This window comes from Vigna umbellata, chromosome 2, assembly GCF_029865625.1.
Source record: "Vigna umbellata cultivar VRB3 chromosome 2, Vumbellata_1.0, whole genome shotgun sequence".
Lineage (NCBI taxonomy): Eukaryota > Viridiplantae > Streptophyta > Magnoliopsida > Fabales > Fabaceae > Vigna > Vigna umbellata.
The window spans coordinates 50,733,218-50,753,884 of record NC_142166.1 but is presented as its reverse complement, the minus strand read 5'-3'; the positions used below and the strand labels follow the sequence as shown (position 1 = coordinate 50,753,884).

At 33.3% G+C, this 20,667-nt stretch overlaps 2 protein-coding genes across 2 annotated transcripts; both read right to left on the bottom strand.

Annotated features, from left to right (window-relative positions):
- Positions 1–1,016: 1,016 nt before the first annotated feature.
- On the bottom strand, positions 1,017–4,736 carry LOC124826887 (uncharacterized). The gene has a single exon (XM_047299840.2). The coding sequence runs from the start codon at positions 4,496–4,498 to the stop codon at positions 1,106–1,108; it is 3,393 nt and encodes a 1,130-aa protein (XP_047155796.2). The 5' UTR covers positions 4,499–4,736; the 3' UTR covers positions 1,017–1,105.
- A 6,476-nt stretch (positions 4,737–11,212) lies between these two features.
- LOC124826888 (kinesin-like protein KIN-7C) lies at positions 11,213–17,647 on the bottom strand. Its single transcript, XM_088108060.1, has 12 exons — positions 17,217–17,647; positions 16,934–17,023; positions 16,717–16,817; positions 16,504–16,617; positions 16,333–16,414; positions 16,169–16,236; positions 16,015–16,080; positions 15,789–15,913; positions 14,418–14,736; positions 12,563–13,411; positions 12,170–12,465; positions 11,213–11,732 (listed from the first exon to the last, which is right to left on the bottom strand). The coding sequence occupies exons 1-12, from the start codon at positions 17,455–17,457 to the stop codon at positions 11,453–11,455; spliced, it is 2,631 nt and encodes an 876-aa protein (XP_087964186.1). The 5' UTR covers positions 17,458–17,647; the 3' UTR covers positions 11,213–11,452.
- Between the last annotated feature and the right edge of the window lie 3,020 nt (positions 17,648–20,667).

The following is a 20,667-nucleotide window of genomic DNA, read 5'->3' as shown; positions in this document are numbered from 1 at the left end:
CCTCGCAATCGAATTAGTATTTAGTCTATTTTTCACCAATATATAAGACCATGGTGACGTTAAAAATGTTACCATGGACCCCACTTAGCAGTTCTTGTCATCATTTCTATCTGGATTTGTCCTCTGCAGATATATACTTCAGAACAAAAAATAAAACTATAACCTCTTTCCCCAGCTCACTACTCAAAATAACAAAGCACACGTACATATTTAATAATGAACGATATAATTATGTTTAAAAAGTATCAGTACATGTTACAATAACAAAATACACGAAAAATTCACGCCATTTGTAACAAAAATATTAATATAATCATATTGAAACAGTTTAGATCACTTAAGTCCGTATAGCTCAAATGATTCTGTGAACCAAAGGATAATAATTCTATTCAACTTGTGATATGGTTGGAAGGCAATGAAATCAACCATGCGAGAGAAGCTCGAAAACACAAATGGTTAGTGATACCGCTCCACTAAAATGTTATCCCAAACATTTTTGGGAGCACAACGTGTATGTGCTGTTCTGACTCCTAACTCGTTACTCCATTTGATTTATTACAAAACATTCAAAACTAAAATAAAATCTTTGCACTTAAGTTTTTCTTTATGAACTCTTTTCGTTCCCCAACCTTTTCGTTATAAAGTTAAAAGTTAATAAAAATAAATGTAGAATGAAAGGAAAAATCTGAAACCCGACATATTCAAACGTCTTATTCCCCTTTTTCAATGCGTCTGTCTGATCCATTTGAAGCTCCATGTCATTATAACGGTAACTTTCCTGGATGTTCCTGACTCGACACGTGGGCACATGGCTTTGTGCGACGGCCATCATGGAGCTACTTCTTTTGGCGGGAATCATTTGGTCCATCTCTCGCACAAGCAATTTCGTGGTGAGCGTAATTTGACCACATGAAAACGGCGCCGTTCGTCAAAGCCACACGAATTCTTCTTTTGGCGCAACCAACAGCAGTAATAATAACAGGACCGAGAAAAGATGATTAAAGAACTCAACCATATGGACGGACCCCTCCAAAATTTGGATAATTTAATTCAATTCAGAAAAGTAACAATACAATTTCATCAACAATAAAATAAAATAAAAAAATCAAGCAGGAGAAGGTAGTGTTGTGGGATCGGCCGATGACGGGATTTCCGGTCCGACCCGGCAACCTTGTAGCATGAAAGCAACGTCCGACATTGACGGTCGATCAAGAGGATCCGTTGCTGTGCAGAGGAGACCCACTTTCACACCCAACAAAAACTCTTCCCATTCCGATGACTCTGGGTCTAGCTCAAGCAACCCTGGCTCCAACAACTCCGATATTTGGCCCCTTTGTAACTGCTTCTTCACCCACTTCACTATGTCCTCATCCTCCGTGAACATCACCGGTTTCTTCCCCGTTAGTATCTCCAACAACACTATCCCAAAGCTATAAACATCACTCTCCTTTGTCGCCACCCCACTCGATACAGCTTCTGCTGAAACATACCCCAATGTCCCTACTGGAGTCGACGACGACGATGCTTCTGCCGCTGCTGCCACTGTCAACCGCTCCAATCCAAATTCAGACAAATGGGCTTCAAAATCCGCATCAAAAAGAACATTTTGAGGCTTCACATCACCATGAACTATTGGTACCGAGTGCAAGAAAGCTAGCCCTCGAGCAATTCCCAGTGCAATGAGGTGACGCATTGGCCAATTCAGCACATGGCCATCTTGCTGAGACGCCTCTTGAAGCAGTGTGCCAAGGTTTCCATTGGGCATGTAGTCATACACAAGAAGTCTCACATCTGGTGGACCCGCATAGTAACCACGAAGAACTGTCAAGTTTCGATGCTTCACTTTGCCCAGTGATTCTGCTTCCTTGCGGAAGTTAGCCTCGTCTAAGAACCCATCAACGAAGCGACGAATGGAGAGAACCATTCCATCTTGGAAGGAGGCTTTGAACACGAGGCCATATCTTCCCCTGCTTAACACGTTCTCTTCATCGAAGTTTCTCGTTGCTTCCAATGTCTCCGCGTACGTGATCTTGTTGTTAAACATCACTAGCTTTGGTCCTCCGTTTTCACCGCTCCCTCTACTACCTGCACTTGTTGAGGGGCTCCGTTTCTTCTCACCCGTCACCCCTTCTCGAAGCTTCTTCCGCCACCTCAAGAGGCTGTAAACATACCCACAACAACACAACGCCAAAAGGCACAAGCCAGCCACTCCCACGCCTATCAACATTATTAGCCTTCTCTTCTTTCTCCTTCTCACCTTTGCACATTCCCTCTGCAAGGGCTTCCCGCACAAACCTTGGTTCATTGCAAACACGGAAGGGTTATTGAATCTGGCACCAAGCACGTATGGAATCTCACCCTCAAGATTATTACTAGACACGTTTAAATACTCCAAACCAGAAATGCTTGACAGTTCAACGGGAATTTCCCCATTCAAAAGATTTGAAGAAAGGTTCAACACGGTCAAATTAGACAGTTTTGACAAGGAACCGGGAATGCGACCCGTGAAGTGATTACCATCCAACAAGAGTGAACTCAAGGCAGAACACTCAGATATCTCATCTGGGATATCACCTTTCAACCTATTGTGCCCCAAATTAAGCTCCTTTAAATGAGATAGCCGAGAGATGTCACCAGGAATGTTACCCTGTAGAAAATTTGACTGCAGCTGTAATACTTCAAGTTGCGAACAACCACCAATCTCTGGCGGTATCTCACCAGAAACACTATTGTGAGACAGAGAGAGAATAGTTAAAGAACTGAGGAACCCGTAAGTCATTGGAATGTCACCAACATATTCATTAGAGCTGAGATTAAGATATCGCAGACTAACTATGCTGCTGAACCCCTCAGGAACTTTACCACTCAAACGGTTCTCTTGAAGTGCCACAACTTGCAGACTAGGTAACCCAAAAACCTCAAGGGGCAACTCACCCGAGAGATTCTGCTTGCTCAAGTCCAGAACCGTTAGTCTCATTAAATTCCCCAACGAAGCAGGAACCCTTCCTGAAAACCCACATCGACTCAAATTAAGAACTTGCAAACCCGTCATGTCCCCAATATTTGACCAAAGTTGACCCGAAAACTCGTTATTGCTGAGATTCAATTCAGTCACGTTCTCCAGTTTCATGATCTCCTTAGGCACCACACCCGTCAACTTATTGTCACTCAAATTAAGCGTCTCTAGTGCAGAAAGTGTTCCAAAACTAGAAGGAATCGAACCGGTAAAAAGGTTACCGGCAAGAGAAAACTCCTTTAGGTTTCTCATATCCCCGAGAAATTCAGGAATTAACCCAGAGAAACGGTTCCCCTCAAGATCAAAAACCTTTAACAACCTACAATTCACAATGCTAGGCGGAATACCACCCGATAACAAATTATTTGCGACTCTAAGCTCTTCCAAAGCTAAAAAGTTACCAATATCAACAGGGAGAGAACCAGTAAAGAAATTTCCCGAGAGCTGAAGCACCTTCAACGATTTTGTAGTCCGGGTCAACCACGAGGGAAATCTTGTGGGAGCAATGTGATTTTCTTGAACATCCAAAATTTCTAAAATACTATTGCATTCTTCACTTTGAGGTGCAGAAAACCCCGTAAAGGAATTGAAACCAAGATTCAAGCTTTGTAGGTGACTGTTGCAGAAAAAGGACTTGGGAACCAAACCGGAAAGTTGATTCCCTGAAAGTGAAAGTACCTGAAGTTTTGGTATGGTTACTAACGTAAGAGGAAGAAGTCCGGTCAGAACATTGTCCTCTGCACTAAGGTGAACTAGAGAGGAACAGTTGGCAATGGCAGACGGAAAAGTTCCATGAATATGGTTAGAGTCTAACCAAAGAAATTGCAGATTTTGCAACTTTCCCAGTGAACCAGGAATTCCTCCACTCAACCTGTTGTAAGAGAGATTCATGAGTTGAAGCTGAGACTTTGATGAGAAATTAGCCGGAATATCGCCGGAGAAGGCATTATCAGATAGGTCTAAAAAACGTAGGGAGACGGAAAGCTGGTCCGGGATTTCTCCGGTGAATAGATTGTGGGCAAGGTTAAGAATTTGTAGGTTGGTGAGGTTGAGAAGCTGTCGAGGAAGGTGACCGGAGAGGCGGTTGTTGTGGAGGTAAACTGCGCGTAGGAAGAGGCATTGAGAGAGGGAGGGAGGGATGGAGGAGTTGAGATTGTTGGAGTGGAGGCTGAGTTTACGGAGTTGGAGGAGATTGGAGAGGGAGGGAGAGAGTTCACCGGCGAGCTGGAGACGGGGAAGACGGAGGTAGTGAACTCGGTTGTTGAGACAGACAATGCCGCGCCAGTCACAGGGTGCAGAGGGCGTGGAAGAGTCCCAGCCGTCGAGGGAACCCAGAGGGTCATGGAGGTTGCGCTTGAATGCTGTTAAGGCTTGAATCTCCGAAGCAGTGGTGTTCTGCGCAGTGGTTATGGTTATGGTTATGGTTAAGAAGGCGAAGAAAGCGACGAGTCTGAGGGTGAAAAATGTAACCGTTGTTGCCATTTGGAGGTGTGTGTTGTTGGAGAAGGTGTTGATGTTATTATTGGAATTGTGGTGGTGGTGATGGTGGTGATTGTGAGAGGTTAAAGTGAGTTTTTAGGTTCAGGGGCTGACAGCATTTGTTTGTTTGGTAGTGCTGTGTTGTGTTTCTGTGTACTTTGGAGTTTGGAAAATAGAGAGAGGAGCGTTTGTTAGCTAGCCATGTTCCCCGCAAATGACAAGGCTTTAAGTTATGTTATGGATGGCTTTGGTCGCCATTGCTATTTTATTCCTTAAATGGTTTGATTTGAAGGGTTTTTTTGAACCATGGTGTGTGGTGTGGTCTACCCTGTTACTGTTTGTTAGCTGTTTTCTGCACCTCACCTCGGACTCAATGCTTTCACTTATTCATATCACACATTCTAAATGATATATATCATAATCTTATTTTATTCAAAATATTTACTTTCAATGTTTTGTTTTGAAAATAAAACAACTTAATACATTCATAATGTATTGCCGTTAATTTTTAATTGGAAAAGATGTAAACTTTTTAAAATTTTACGGGAAATGTTATCCAACGTTACTTTATATGAGTATTTATAATTTATGATATCGATGTAAGTTATAGTACTTCTTTTACTAATTAGTCAATAATTTCTTTTATAGACATACTAGTTAAAAAGTTAAAGAATCTGATTTCGATAATTTGAAATAGATATCACATAACTACTATTTTTAACTTAAAAACCTGTATGAATTATTGTATTTGTTTTCTATAGATGTAATCCACAGAATATTTTAAAGCTAGCTAGTAATGATTAATATAGGTTGAGAGAACGTCACTTCTACTGTCTTAATATTATTTTAACCACTAGGTAATATAGTTATTTAAAAACTAATTACTAGAGTTACAATAGAGACATTTTTTCTAAAATGATTTTTTTTTAATGTAATAAATTAAATCTTAAAAGTCATGAGTTTTGATAAATGATAATGTATAGATTAAGTATATTTATTCCATTTTTGGGTATATGAAAACAAAAATTAAAGTGCTTTTTAAGTATATACTGTTTTTAAACTATTTAGTTTGTTTTAAGTAATTGGATAATAAAAATTGTTAAAAGTACATTAATGATTAATTAAAAATATTTTCATTGATAAAAAAACTATAATAAGACCGGATATTTGATAACGTGATAAATGCATTCAAACTAAATAAAATACATCAATTTATTCAGATTTGTGCATTAATTTAAAACTTGAAACTGGTTAATTATAGGCATGAGTAGTTGTGATGAGAATAACATTTAATATTATGAATGGTGATGGAGAGTACCAAAATAGAAATGGTATCGTGAAGATATCAGTTAACATTCAATATCATGAATGAAAGAATGACATAGTAGGAGGTACAGGATTTTAGCTTCCATGCAACACGGTTTCGTGTGAAGGATTATATACTATGTTTCTTTTTTTTTAAAAATAAATTATGAAACAAATTTTTAGATAATTTTGTTATTAATACGAATAATCAAATTGTGGTTGACTAATATTTTGAAAACTTGAGGTTTTCCTCCTAATTGTATTTTTCATCAACAAGATGTAAAACATAAACTTTATCTAAAGAGACTGAGTTTAGTAAAATGAAAACTATAGGATTTACAAAATAATTTTGTATTTTACTTATATTTTCTTATCATTTGTAATTATCATCACTTAAGTTTACTTTATCTAATCGTAAATGTAAATTAAAATTACAATTTTATACTATGATTTAAGGTTTGTTCTCATGTAATATAAACTTCAACTGTCTATCTCTCTTGTTTTTAATTTCGAACATACTACTAGTTTTTATTTCTGCCATATTTTATTCTCAAATAAAAGCTTTAAATTTAGCTAATATTGTTACTATTTAAATTTTGATTACGATATGATATAAATAATGTGTATTGATTAAGATAAATAATTTTCATAATATCTTATTGTTTTTAAAAGTTTAACTTGTCAATGTATAATAAATTTATTAGTAAATTTTACTTTTCTTGCCACGGTTTATTTTTTATATCTGATGAATACTTATGAAAAAAAGTATTGTCTATTATTGAAATATAAAAATGCAGAAACAAAATTTATTTATTAAAAAATATTTAAATAGTTAAGTTCGTCTAAGTTATTAAAATTTAGTGTGTGAAATTAGATATTGATAAATGAAATAATAAATTTAATAAATAATAAATTTCCATAAAACAATTCAAATTCATAACTTTAACATCATATTAAAAGATAATTTTAAAATAATTTTAATTTTACAAAACTAATTTGTAAAATATTCATTTATATATTATAAATTAATTTTATTTTTAACTAATAAAAAAAATTTATATGAAAAACTTTTTTTTTCTACCTTTCACATTTAGTGTTGGTATTAAATTTGAAAAGGTAAAATAACATTTTTAAACCTAAAAAATAAATTAAAAGTTGTTAAAACAATGTATTCCTGAATCTTGTGTTTAAAATAATAAATGAGAATAGTTAAAAGTTGCTACAACTAACCTCTTAAAAACATTAATTTTTTAATTTCTTTTCATGAAATGTTTCTTCTTGTTCTTTTACAAAAATTTTCCAACTTTTGTTTAGCAAACACTAGTAAGTGTCTTTAAAAAAAAGTCAATAAAAGATGAGTTACACTTACTAAAAAAATACATTTTCCAGCAATAAAGAATGATTAACTATGTGTCTTTAAATTTCAATTTTTGAATATTAAATTAAAAAGCAGTGAGTCGATGTTCTGTTTAATGGAAATTATATAAATCAGTGTAAAATGAATGGGTTAAATTTATGTTGATTTTACAAAATAAGCAGAGTATGTTGAAGAGAGTATATGATAGATGGAAATATGAAATTGATGAAGATAGAAGGAAGAAGCGCGTGATCCGTAATCTGCAACATTACCAAACTTTTTTTTATTACGAGAATGCATATACTACATTAAGAGAAAGGTATCTCTTCATAAAGAAGAATGCATATACTATTATCCATTCTTCATTAATTTCAGGAGAAATTATCAACCTCACTTTGCTATCAAACCTTTTACGGTAGTTTTCTTTTGTATTGTGTGTTAGGTAATTAAAAAAGGTACAACATCACATCCACTTCAAAGATCCACACAAGAGTAATTTCAAACCCTAACTAACCATTCAACATTTTTAGGGCTACATTTGCTATTTGATATGTTATCATTTAATGCACAAAACTGTTTTTTAAATGATGATAGTTTGTGTAGTTCACATTTAAATAAAAAAATAATTTGGACCCTTCTTCAATAAAGGAAAGGAGTATGGTTTTGTGAGAAGTTGGTGGGTTGACTTTATTATGTATCCTCCAAATATAAGAGAGAAGAACTCAGACAAATAAAACAACATTTATAGTGAATCTTTGGACCACGTCTCTTTTATAAACAAAACAAACACTGTGAATATATTTGTAATTACTTTTACTTTTTAATGATAATTTTCTAAATATTCTAATCTTAATTCTGACATTTGATTAGACTATTTTAAAAGAACTAAAGGATTAGTAAAATTTAATACAACTGATTGATTTTCTTTACATTGAACTTAAAGGAAGGGGCTTCATGGTTCACCCACCAAATAGAGGGAGTTGGTTATTGGAGACTTGTATCATAAATGGGTGTAGAGGGTAGCCAGCATTGTAATATCAATCAACCCATTTTAGCTGTGAACACAATAAGTACAGTTGTTATATTAGCATGTCCTTATTAGAAGATGAAAATAACTACTATATTAAATTTACAAGAAATAGAAGTGCTGAAAGCTGATATTTCAATAATTAGTAAATAATCTCACCCAAGAATGAAAGACAACTCAAAGACACTAATGCACAATGATGATACAAATATTTTTAGAAGAATATCCAAAGCGGCTACAACAAAATAAGTTTATGATATATTGGTTATAAAGAGAAAACAAAGAAAGTGAAATTATTGGTTCAAACATTATTATTATGCCAAAATTTATAATTATTTGTTGAAATATTTTTTTTTCTAGTTAAAAACATAATAATTTAAATGTCACCATTCCATTATAATATAATTTATGGGAGAACTTGTGATAATCCAAAATTCTTATTTTTCAAAAGCTTCATTCTTCTCTCCAACTTTAGTTCTCTACAAAATTTTTATTTTTTCTCTCAAATTTCTTATTTAGTTATAGTTTAAAAATTCTAACTCAAAGTCAATTTCTCTAAACGGTGAGTTCACATTTCAATTCCTTATCAGTAGAGTAATTTGTTGTTTCTTAAATCCAAGTGTATATTTATACCCTCATTTAACCTTTAATCTTGGATTTTTAATTGATTTTTATCCTTTGAACATTTATTTTAATTAGAATTTGTTATAATTGTGTTTATGAAGCATGAGATATAATAATATGTTAAAGATAATTTTTTAGTTGCATAAATGTTCTTTCTATATTTTGAGGTATGTCACTATAATTGTACCTAAGTCGACCTTATAAAGGTATGAAAATAAATTATTTAAGACTTCATGACATCTTAAAGATAAATCCAAAAAATAACAAATCATCATAACCACAAAAAATTCAAGTCAAACATTGTATGAAGAAGACAAATATGAAAAAGTGAAAGATTTTGGCTAAGTTAGGAAGAGAAAATGACCAACAAAAACTGAACCTATTTTCTTCCATAAAAAAGGCTTTGATAATTTAAGAATATTTATGATGCCATATAAATTTACCTTTGAATTGAGTATTGTTATGTTGTCAAATTTGTGTCATACCTTTAAACTTAGGTCACCAAGGTTACAACTTCTAGGTTTCTCTAGTCACCCTTCTTCTTGAGTTGACCAAACCTCTCTTGAGAGCACACCAAACACCACTGTTTGAGTCATATATCTTGGAAGATGAGTCACTCTTTCACCACATAAAACCCATTATATATGCAAAATATTTCCACCACCATCAAACTTACGCAACTACCAACCCATTTGGAAGTCTCCACCTTGCTTAAGTCATATATCTTAGATGAGCTTATACCATCATTTGATATCAAACCATAATTATTAAGTACCACTAGAACAATCATGACAATGAATCATTGACTCTTTGTGGCTATGGGCGGTAGTTTGTGAAAAATTTTCTTATTAGAAGTGATTTATAAAGTGGTATGTAGTTATTCTTTACCTTTCACATTTTGTAATTGTAGTATATTGGGTTATAGTTGTTAATAAGGAATGTTTGTGAAATTTTGTATGGTATTAGTAGTCAAATTAGTTATTTCTAAGACAGTGGTGCTGGGCAGGAACTCTAAATACAAATATTATAAATAATTATTTTAAAACCTTGCTTGAAGTAGTTATGTGTGGTTGAGTCATAATAGCTATTTTTATGAAAAAATACTATTGTGTAACGTGTCAAAGTGTATTGAAAGAAAATTGGGATTGAGATTATCCTGACTCAACTAATGTCTAACTCATATAGAGTACCACATCTAGGTGGTATGAGTCGAAGGAAGCTCTAGATGGAGACCATATGATATGAAATATGATCATACTTAGGAAGTTAGAAGGGTTAGACTTGTCATAACTTGATTTGACAACAATGGTCAATATCAATGGAAGATTTGGTAGCAAGCATGATAGGTGCAGAGTTTTACGAGTTCATTCAATACATTAGTTTTTCAGAAACAAAGTTTCTATTTAGTGTGTTGTTTGAGCTACTTTGAGTCGCATGTTGTTGGAACCTTGTGGGTTGATACTTAGTAATTGATTTTTGATGATTGAGAATTTTTTATGTTATTAGGTTAGTTTATAAGGTGAACAATTTGTTGTTTCAACCAATTTGGATTGAGATTTGAATGAACTGGTTAGATAGAGTAGTTGGAATTGATGTTGATAATTAATGTAGATTAATGAGAAATATATGTGATTTTTTTATGTTGATGTTGATCCTTAAGACAAAAATGTTCTTTGAATGAGTAATTGATTAATGAAATTATGAAAGACATAAAACATGCTAATCTAAAAATTGGTTCCTCTCTAAAAAAATAAGCCAATAACATTATCATATGTTTTTATATATTCTTTTATATATATATATATATATATATATATATATATATATATATATATATATATATATATATATATATATATATATATATATATATATTAGTACAAAATAACAAGTCTTGAGTGAACGAAAACTCCGTGATTTTTAAAGTTGAAGAATTTTCTATATATGTGTATTATAGTGTATATTTTGTTGTCCCTCCTTCGTTATATTTTATAGAATGTCTAAATTTTTTGTAATAAAATAAATGAAAAATCGTAAATATATTTTATAATTTTGTGTCTGATTATATTCTATATCAATTAGATTATATCTAGGAGAAAAATTTAGCTAAATGTTACATAATTGATATAACCACAAGATATTGTATCCTATAAAAGAAAGAAGAACTTCTTAATGTTATAAGGAAAAAAATACGAAAAGGAAAAACTGATGCGTGTAAAGAGTAGAGAGTTGGCTATAATTTTGAAAGTATTATGAACTTATTTTATTTGGTAAATAAGATGAATAGAAATATTTTATAATTTTTGTAGAATTATTCCATATTTATACATTAACATTAAATAACAACTTATGTAACTACAAAAAATTATAAACTTTATACAACAATAATTTTTCACCTCTTTCCATGGTATCTCATTTTTCATTTCTGTCTTGTCTCTGTATTTTCCTTTTTCTTTTTTCCATAAATATTATTGGTATCATTTCAATTTCTCTTGCTGAATATCATCCGGATTTCTTACAAATGATATTTCTTTTTTTTTTTTGGTATCCCACTATTCATGGTTTTCTCAGATGTCAGTGGGAAGAGGGAAAGAAAAGGCTGAACAAAAAATTGAGATGATGTGTCCTTGGGAGTATAGGATTCCTAGGGCTTCCAGCGGGATAAGAAGCTTAATCCAAATATTTTCCTTGAGGCCTCACCCGAGTTTATAAAACCAACCAGCTTCGCAACAAGTGCTGCACTTTCCCTTACGTGGTTCAAATCTTTTGTATTCGTCCATAAGCACCATGCCAACTGTACACTTCTGTGCTTAGATTTCAAGTCCACACCCCACTTCACGTAAAGTTCGTTTCTTTCCTTCCACGAAAACTTCTTATGCACTTGCTTGCTTAGCATTTTCCTCTCACGATTCAGTGCCATCAAACTGGTCAGTAAAAAGGACAAAAACAAAATGAAATATTATGACAAATATTTTTACAGTACTATTAATGTAAAGTTTCACATGGGATGATTAAGAGCTTCATATTTTCAGTATCTTTTTAGCACTCACAAGCATGAGTATGTTAATAATATCCAGTTTTACTATATAATCCCCATTGTGATGTATTTGCTTCGAATTAATTCTCAACATCTATGATCTAACTAGTCCTTTAAACATTCCACTAAGAAGAAAAAAATTATAAAATTTCATCTCAAAAAGTGTGAAGACTACATAGACACAAAATGTCTTGCATCAACAAAAATAAGTCACATGCAGGGGAGTGCCCTGTCACAATGAGAATCAACCAATCTGATTGATAATATTGGCAAAGATAAATGCGAATTGCATGTTTAAACTCTAATCAAACAAAAATATTTTACCTTGAATTAGGTGTGACATCCGAACCATGTCCTGTACTGTTTGTTGCGCTAAAAAACGTGTCCTTTAAGAAAGACAAACGTCTGAGCTCTACATCAAAGTACACTGCATCCGAAATTTCGCCTTTGATGAGAAGAAAAAAATAGGACCTATGTACCAAGGGTATATTACATGCATCCCAAAGTTGAATTGTATCTCTCAGCTGCGTCTCAAAATTCCAAGGCGCCGGAGTTCCGCTGAAACTGACACCTCTGACTCTGTTCACACGTTTATCGGTTCCAGATGTTCTTGCTCGTACCTGATAAAATAAAATAAAATTTAGAATTATTGGAGTAGTATAGCAAAATGGACAGACAGCATTAGAGTATGTGTTAGTGGGTGCGTCTGGTGCTTACCATAATATCATCCATGCCCTCGTCCAGTGGCTTTTGCCTAGCCCTTTCGTTCATTCCTACAACAAAATTGAGGACGCTGGAAGTATCCTCCGCATCAGAATCCCAAAGGGATTCTACGTCTTCAACTGAAGCCTTCCTCTCTTGAATTAAAGATCTTTCTCTGGAAGACTTTCTTTCTGTGGCTTGGAACTTTGATTCGGGTAGCTTGTCCTCATAGCAAACCGAACTATTAGAGCTTTCCCTTTCAACCTCAGTTGGGAATATGCCGGATACCTTTTCCGGCTCCTTGAGTTGAGGTGTGGCAGGTTTCTGCTGCAAATAACTTATGTGAGGATGTTTTGAAGATTCCTGATCCACCTTATCTATTTGAGTAGAAGACCCACTGGGTTCCTTTAGGAGGTCCACATTAAGGTTGTTAGTATTCTCTACGACAGCAGGATTTAACTGCTCATTCCCTGAGGATGATTTAACATCTATTTTATTGTCTGTTTCCACTTCTTTTACTTCAATACATGGAACTTCCTTGCAGTCATCATCAGGTTCAGCAGCTCTGCTGGCCATCTCCTCCCAACCCTGACACGGATCAGGCCCAACAAACGTTGGAGAACTGCCATCCAAAAGAAAGTCGTCATCAGAATTTCCAGTATGCTGTAAACTGGTTGTTGTTATGTCAAGATTCTCAGATGCGCTGTCCATCCTGCGAAGGAAATTATTAGCTCCTGACAATTCAGAGGCTGAATGTTTGCCTACTCTTAGAGGTTGATCTTTTTCAGCAGACTGAAGCTTATTTTGAGCAGAAGATTGAAAGAGATCACGTTCCCGAGTCAACTCACTGATCACTTGTTCCATCTGCATGCTTTCGAATCATGTGAGTAAAACAGGATAAACTGAATAAAAATTATCAAAAATAGAACGCTCAACACCAAAATTTTAACATAGCTAATCGTCGTGATAATAAAAAATTACTTTACAATCAATAATCAATGATATAATAACAAGCAGATAATATTAAAATGGTGTCAAAAACATATTATCAAAATATTATTATCTTAAAAGATAATTATATATAGTTCAACTCAGAAACCCTTTTATGGCCTAGCCATCATATATTTAAACAATTAATTTATGAATCATATCCTTCAATTTTTAAAAGATAATTATATATAGTTCAACTCAGAAACCCTTTTATGGCCTAACCATCATATATTTAAACAATTAATTTATGAATCATATCCTTCAATTTTCTCATATATATATATATATACATATATATATATATATATATATACATATATATATATATATATACATATATATATATATATAAAATGAAACTACTCTTGTTATGATGGTTCATAGCTGAAAGAAATGGTCATGACGTAGGCGTTCAGGCTATTTATTTTTTGTCCCAGCAAAACCATGGAATAAATTATCTTTAAACTACAAAAAGTATAATATTCAACTTGCTGGAAAATATAATTCAATTGAATATCCTTCGTATATAATTTTTTTTGGTTCTATAAATTTAAATTAATTTTTTAATTTTGTAATTTAAAATATATCATTTTAATCTTTTTAAATATTGTTATATATTTTTAACGTGTATAATAAATATTTTTGATTAAGTATTCACTATAATTACGTGTTTAGGTACGTACAAGACGTCTGGATAAAAAAGATTAATTTTTTTTTCAAGTTTTAAAGAATAAAAGATTAATATTAATTTGAAAATTTAAAAAAGATACTTATTTTAAATTGAAAAAAAAAAACTAAAAATATTAAAACGATATAAATGACCCGCAACCAAACTAACAGATTAAAACAAAAGAACTCAACTTATTGAATCTGCCCTCACCTTTTGAATTTGGAGTTCTTTCTCCTTGAGTAAGATGGTATTTGGCGTGGAGTTCCTTAACTCATTCTCCAATCTGGCCAATTCCTTTTGCAGTTGTTTTACCAAAACCTTGTCTGACGTCACTTGATTGACCCGAGCATTAGTAGTCACCTGTTTTGCGCAACCAGCGAAAAGCAGAGTATTTCTTGATTGCTCACTATGGCTCCTTGCAGGACTAATGGTACAAACGATCGCTGTTCTGGCATTGCCACCTAAGGAGTTCTGTAAAATGCGAGTAAGCTTAGAGTCTCTGTAAGGTACGTGTTCATTTCTTCCCTTGCTGCATACAATAATTATATTTTAGTATTTAGGGTTTTATACTAAAAAATGCAATTGATGAATTAACAAAGTGAAGAAAAAAAGATAGAAGGAACTTTAAAATAAGAGAACTTTCATTGATAAAAACGTTGGCCAGGAATATCCAAGTCAAAAGATGAATCAAAACAAATACTTTTAGATTTTAAGTCAAGTGATTCGTTGATCAAGTTTAGCTTCTACCAATATATTTTAGTCCTCATCCGATATTTTTATTAAGCTAATATATCCTTCTATACTAGAAAAAAATTAGTCATGCCCAAACTAATAGATTATTTACGCAAATTGAATTAAGTTTACAATGTCCAACTTGAGACCAGGTATTCAACAAAATAGACAAATTTAAAATTTAGATATATTTCAGTCATAACATTTTTGAAATAAATTCGGGAGACGCATTGTTTTTTATATAAAAACTAATTATTTAATTCTTTTAATTTTTCGTTTATTTGAATAAGCATATTTAAGCAGCAGTTTCAATGAACTGTATCAAGATCCTGTCTTTGCATGGCGAACAAACTTAAAGAGAATAAGAAGCAATAAAATATAAAATTAGAGTAACTGTTTTATTTTTCCCTAGATCTCTACTATCAGACTGGATCACTGATCATATAAATTCTTTTCTCTTTTTCCTTTGGAAATCTCTATTATCACGGTGTTCATGTCCCAAAAAGATGGGAGAGTGGCCTCAAGTACAATGATTGCTTTATGAGATACCGTCTATTGTTTTTCTTTTTTCCATAAAGAGTGATTCATTAGAACATTGTCCACGGGCCGGACTTCATGGATCGGATCCATGTACATAATCATCATCAAACCAGTGACCACATTCAAAGATATAAGAATCTAGCTATCGTGCCTTTAGTTTAATCTGATGGATCTTGGTACATACTTTATGTGGTCATTTTTCGGACTAATCATGTTGAGCTATATCACCTATCATATATCACCTAATTTATTAAAGCAATTAGGTATAATTACCCAAATTTTAAATTAGTACGTAGGAGTAAATTATACCTTAGTTTACGGATTACAGTTCCAAGGCTCAGTAAACTACGATTTATGTGGCTGCCTTCTCTCAATCTTGTACCAGCTGACAATGTTTGAGCAGCACGTTCACTTCCTGCTAGATCAACAAAATTCTGTACAAAAGAAACCAAATCTTGTTCATTTCATCTACGAGTCAATTAACAAACAGAGACAATCCTACAATAATATATGTGGGATAGGACAAAGATCATACCACACTGGCGAATAGAGCTCCAGATCTTGCGACGTCTGCATAATCACGAGGATTACTTTCAACTGTCTGCAGGAATAATCATTTTGAGAAAATTTAGGAATAAAATGAGAATAATTATCTCAATTACTAAGCAATTTAACGATAAAAGAAATACCAATCGAATAATTTGGTGAGATCTGGAGCTAGCTTCGTTCATCGCTGTCTCTTCCGTTGTCCTTTCAGCTGCAAGAACACACGCATATATGGCTTGAAGTAGAGCACCGGAAAGCCTATAAAGCTGTAAATCGTAAAACAATATAGTAATTGAGCACCCAATACCTGCACATATCGAAAGGAGTCGCTGTAACTGTCCCCTATCTATCAGTGTCTCTTCCGTAAGTTTCTCCACAACTGTCCCTTTCTGTTTGAGGCGCATATATTCTCAATCATTCAAAAGAACTAAGCAAGGAACTCTTCAACAGAGCAATCAAATTATACCACCCAACTTACCTCTGGATCGTCTAGAATTCTCAGTGAAGTAGAACCTGCATTGAGAAGATCTCTAACAGCTTCATTATAGATCTCCATGGAAGAGAATTTGACTACAAATTCTCTGTCTTTATGCTGAAACGTAACAAGAGATGTCAACCTTTCGGCAGCTATCGAAGAACAACACTATCCATTTCATTGCAAGATGAGACCAGGATTTGAATTGTTCTATACCTTCTCTATGTATTCATATATGTCCCTTACTGCATATTCAGTAATGCCGGTCATTGTGTGCGTCTTTCCACTACTTGTTTGCCCGTATGCGAAAATGCTAGCTGATTACATTTCACCAATGAGAAACCCCTTAAAAGAAAAAAAGAAACCACCAGCCAATACAGCAATAAACACATTACACAATCAGGAATCATCAAACATGAAGAAGATTACTCACAGTTGACACCCCTAACTACAGAAAGGGCAACGTCCTTAATCCCTTCTTCATACACCTGCTTTGTACTGCACTTTTCCCCAAACACCCTGTCTGTTTCCAATACACCATCAGATTAAATAATAATATTGTGACAGAGATTACAAATACCCGGAAAACTGAGATATCAAATTGTGAAAAAAAAAAATTCAAAAATCCATAAATTATAACGATTCACGTGAAGCCTAATGATGTCAGTATAGGCTACACATGGACATGGAAGAAGTAGCAGCTTCATGTTTCTCACCAAAGGTATATGTATCCATTGACAGAGGACGCTGCTCTGCATGGCCGTTGTTCTTGAATTTGATGGTGTTGGTAGAAACACATTCCCAATCAGACACATCGTGCCTCGCTCTTTCTCTCTCGTTCAAAGGTCTTACTCTGATCGAAACGAAGATCCTCTCTTCCTCAGCATTTGAAAGTGCAAAGTTCCCCCGCTCCTCTCTGGCGTCCGCCATGGACGGTCTGTCTCTCGTCTTCACCATCCACGAGAAACGCACTTAGCACTCCTAAACACAGCGTCTCAACCCTACAGATAGAAAGACAAAACCACGCAATAATGAAATGTCTGGGAAGCAAATCAACAATTGATTGTATTCAATTAATACAAAAATGTGGATGATGAAATAAACAGAATTACCATTCTCTGCATCCTTGTCACCGGCGGTGACCAGAGAAAGAGAGAACGGAGAGGAGGAAGAGAGACAGCAGAACAGGTTTGGTAATGGATGGCAAAACCGTTGTGTTCTTTTCCACGCTTCTGGATTCCGCACCCACCGGCCAGACATAAAACAGTTACGTTAACCCCGCTAAAATTTTCAAGTTCATTCACTATTTTGACCCTCAATCAAAATCTTTCTCATCTTCACGTGTCAATGTCACCCCCTCTCTGACACGTGCCACTAATTTTTCCCTTTTTTTAATATTTTTGTTAGAGCCTCCATAATCCATACATAACTTATTATACGAAAACGAGTTAAGTTGATCTTAAACGTTAATTAATAATCTTACTTAAATTAACAATTCTTTTACTTGCCCTGATAAACAAATTTTTATACCCATTTTATATTAATTATTTTACTTTTATCTTTTTCTAATAAATAATTTTTTCAAAAATGATATATACCCTTAAAAATGGATTATCAAGTACTTGTTAAGTTGTAAGAAAATAATTTATCTTTCTATACCTCATAAACCAACAAATACCAGTACTATCCCAATCTATGCATACAATATTATTCTCAATCTATAGTATACAATATATACACAATTGTTTACGTCATATTTTATCTATCAAACAGTCAATAAAGTAGTTCTTTTATAACTCATCTTATGGAATGTTATTTTAATTCCGCACTCTCAATCTTTAATAAATACGTTAATATTTATTTTGGTTGTATATTAAAATTAATTAACATATTTTATGAAATAAATTATTGAAAAAAATATATTTGGATATCTTTTCTCCTTTCTTTTTTAAAATTGAAAAACAATCAAAATTGAAGATTTAAATTTTCTCTCAATTTTTGTCAAATAATTTTACTCAGTAAAATATTTACTTAGCTCAAATTGTCAAAAATTTAAGTGAATCTAAGTTTTACATTAAATATAAATGAAAAAGTAAAATATCAACAGTGAAAACACATTAATCAATTATCTTAATGTTTTGGATTGAGGGTGATATTAATTCTGTGTTAAATTCAGATTTCATTAATATTGTGTCTCTCCATTAAACTTCCTCCGTCAAAATGAACTGACACTATGAAAAGGTATATATCATAATTTTGTGTCTTGATCATATTTTCATGTGATCATATTATCCTATTATAATGTAAATAACAATTTTACTGTAACATTATAGTGCCTATAATATATGATATATAGTTTTAAGAAAAAAATAGAATAGAAAAAATAGAAGAAAAATCGTGAACTATAATTATGGTAGATAGAAATTAGCATTATAATGAGGTTAAATGAGTGACGCAAAAACTACATTTAACAGTTAAATGAGTGGATTGTGTGGGACAGAACAATGATTCAAACGAAAATCATCATGACCTCAAAAGTATTGTTGAAGTTGATTAAGACAGTAGTGGTTGTGACGATAGGAATGTATGCGATAATATCCACATCCTCAACAACACTGATATCACCATCTTCAACACCGGAACAGCTTAGTAACATGAATGAAGGTGATGGATTTTATGATGCAGACGTAATTGGTGAATAGGCCAGGGTGCTCCCATTCCTCAACAACATAAACAGAAATCACCATGATGTATATAGTCATCGCTATCTTCAGAATCTCTTTGTTTTCTCAGGCGAAAATAATCCAGCCTCTACGTGGGATAACAAAATTGAAAAGATCATTCAGATTCCTTACAGATTATTTCTATGGTGGATTCGTCCAGCACAACAAGCTTCTTTACATTAAAAGCCTAGAGCACAATATAGGCATTTAACCACGTTGTTAACATCAAAATAAACCGTTACAATGCGCACATATCTAAAATAAAATTGAAGTTAGTTATAAATCATGGGTAAAAATTTGGACAAGAGAGCTTTTAATTATAAAAAATAAAGCAAAATAAAACTGTGTAGAGGAAAATGGGAAAGAGGTGAGGTTAAAATTAAGACGAGCCATCCTATAATAATTTTAACCATCAGAAGGAAGAAAAGAAAACGAGCCTTTCAAAGTAATGTTATATTCTTAGACAAAATGTCTCAGCAAAGTAAGATAAACTCTAAAAGTACATATCAATCCTACTGAAACAAGAAATTATAGTTATTTCAAAGCAAATAAATTATTACCATAATGTTCAAGGATTCCAACACTAAAATTGTTTGAAGGCTAGAGCTAATCATAGCAATTTGTGCAGACAGAGTGTAGCCAATGTACATCTCAGTCTAGACTTCACGAAATCACCTAAAGATTATATGACTATTTAGACTTCTTTCCTTGTTTTTTCTTGATAACTTCATCAACATACATTATACCCTTGCCTTTGTAAACTTCAGGAGGCTTACAGGTCCGAACAGTGGCTGCAAACTGGTGCACTCTTTGTTTGTCAATTCCTGTACAGCAAATTACATTGTTCTTGAAGCAAAAAACTCGGACAGCAGGAGGGACAGCTAATTCCACCTCATGGCTGTACCCCAATTTGAGATACAATAGACGACCTGCAGCTTCAGCTCTGGCTTTGTATCCAACACCCACAATCTTGAGAAAGCGAAAAAATTTGGCCTCCATCTATTCCAAAAGCAAATAAGTTGCCTAAAATTGTCAGGGAACGAAAATTGTTGCATTTGTTTTGATGAAGAATGTTAAGTACTCGGGAACAAGATATTCCGGAATGATATTTCTGGAAATAGGTAATTATAAGACAAATACTATACCCAGCAAAATATTAAATAACTCGTTTCCTCTCACAAAATCACTAGATATTCTTATAAGACTTCAATCATTCCTTGGACATATAGGTTTGTATCTAGTTTAAGTAGTGTAATTGAGTTAATTTAAGCATAGAGGTTAGGTTAGGATAGCTACATTGTGAAAAACTCCATTCTAGTGCATTTAGGAAAGTTGAAGTTGAGTACACCTAGTTCATAGTTTTCTTAGTTTTTCTGACTTAAGAATTTAATCAGAGTTACATTTAGGTTCTCTTAACACGATTTGTATTCTTTTTAGGTTGATT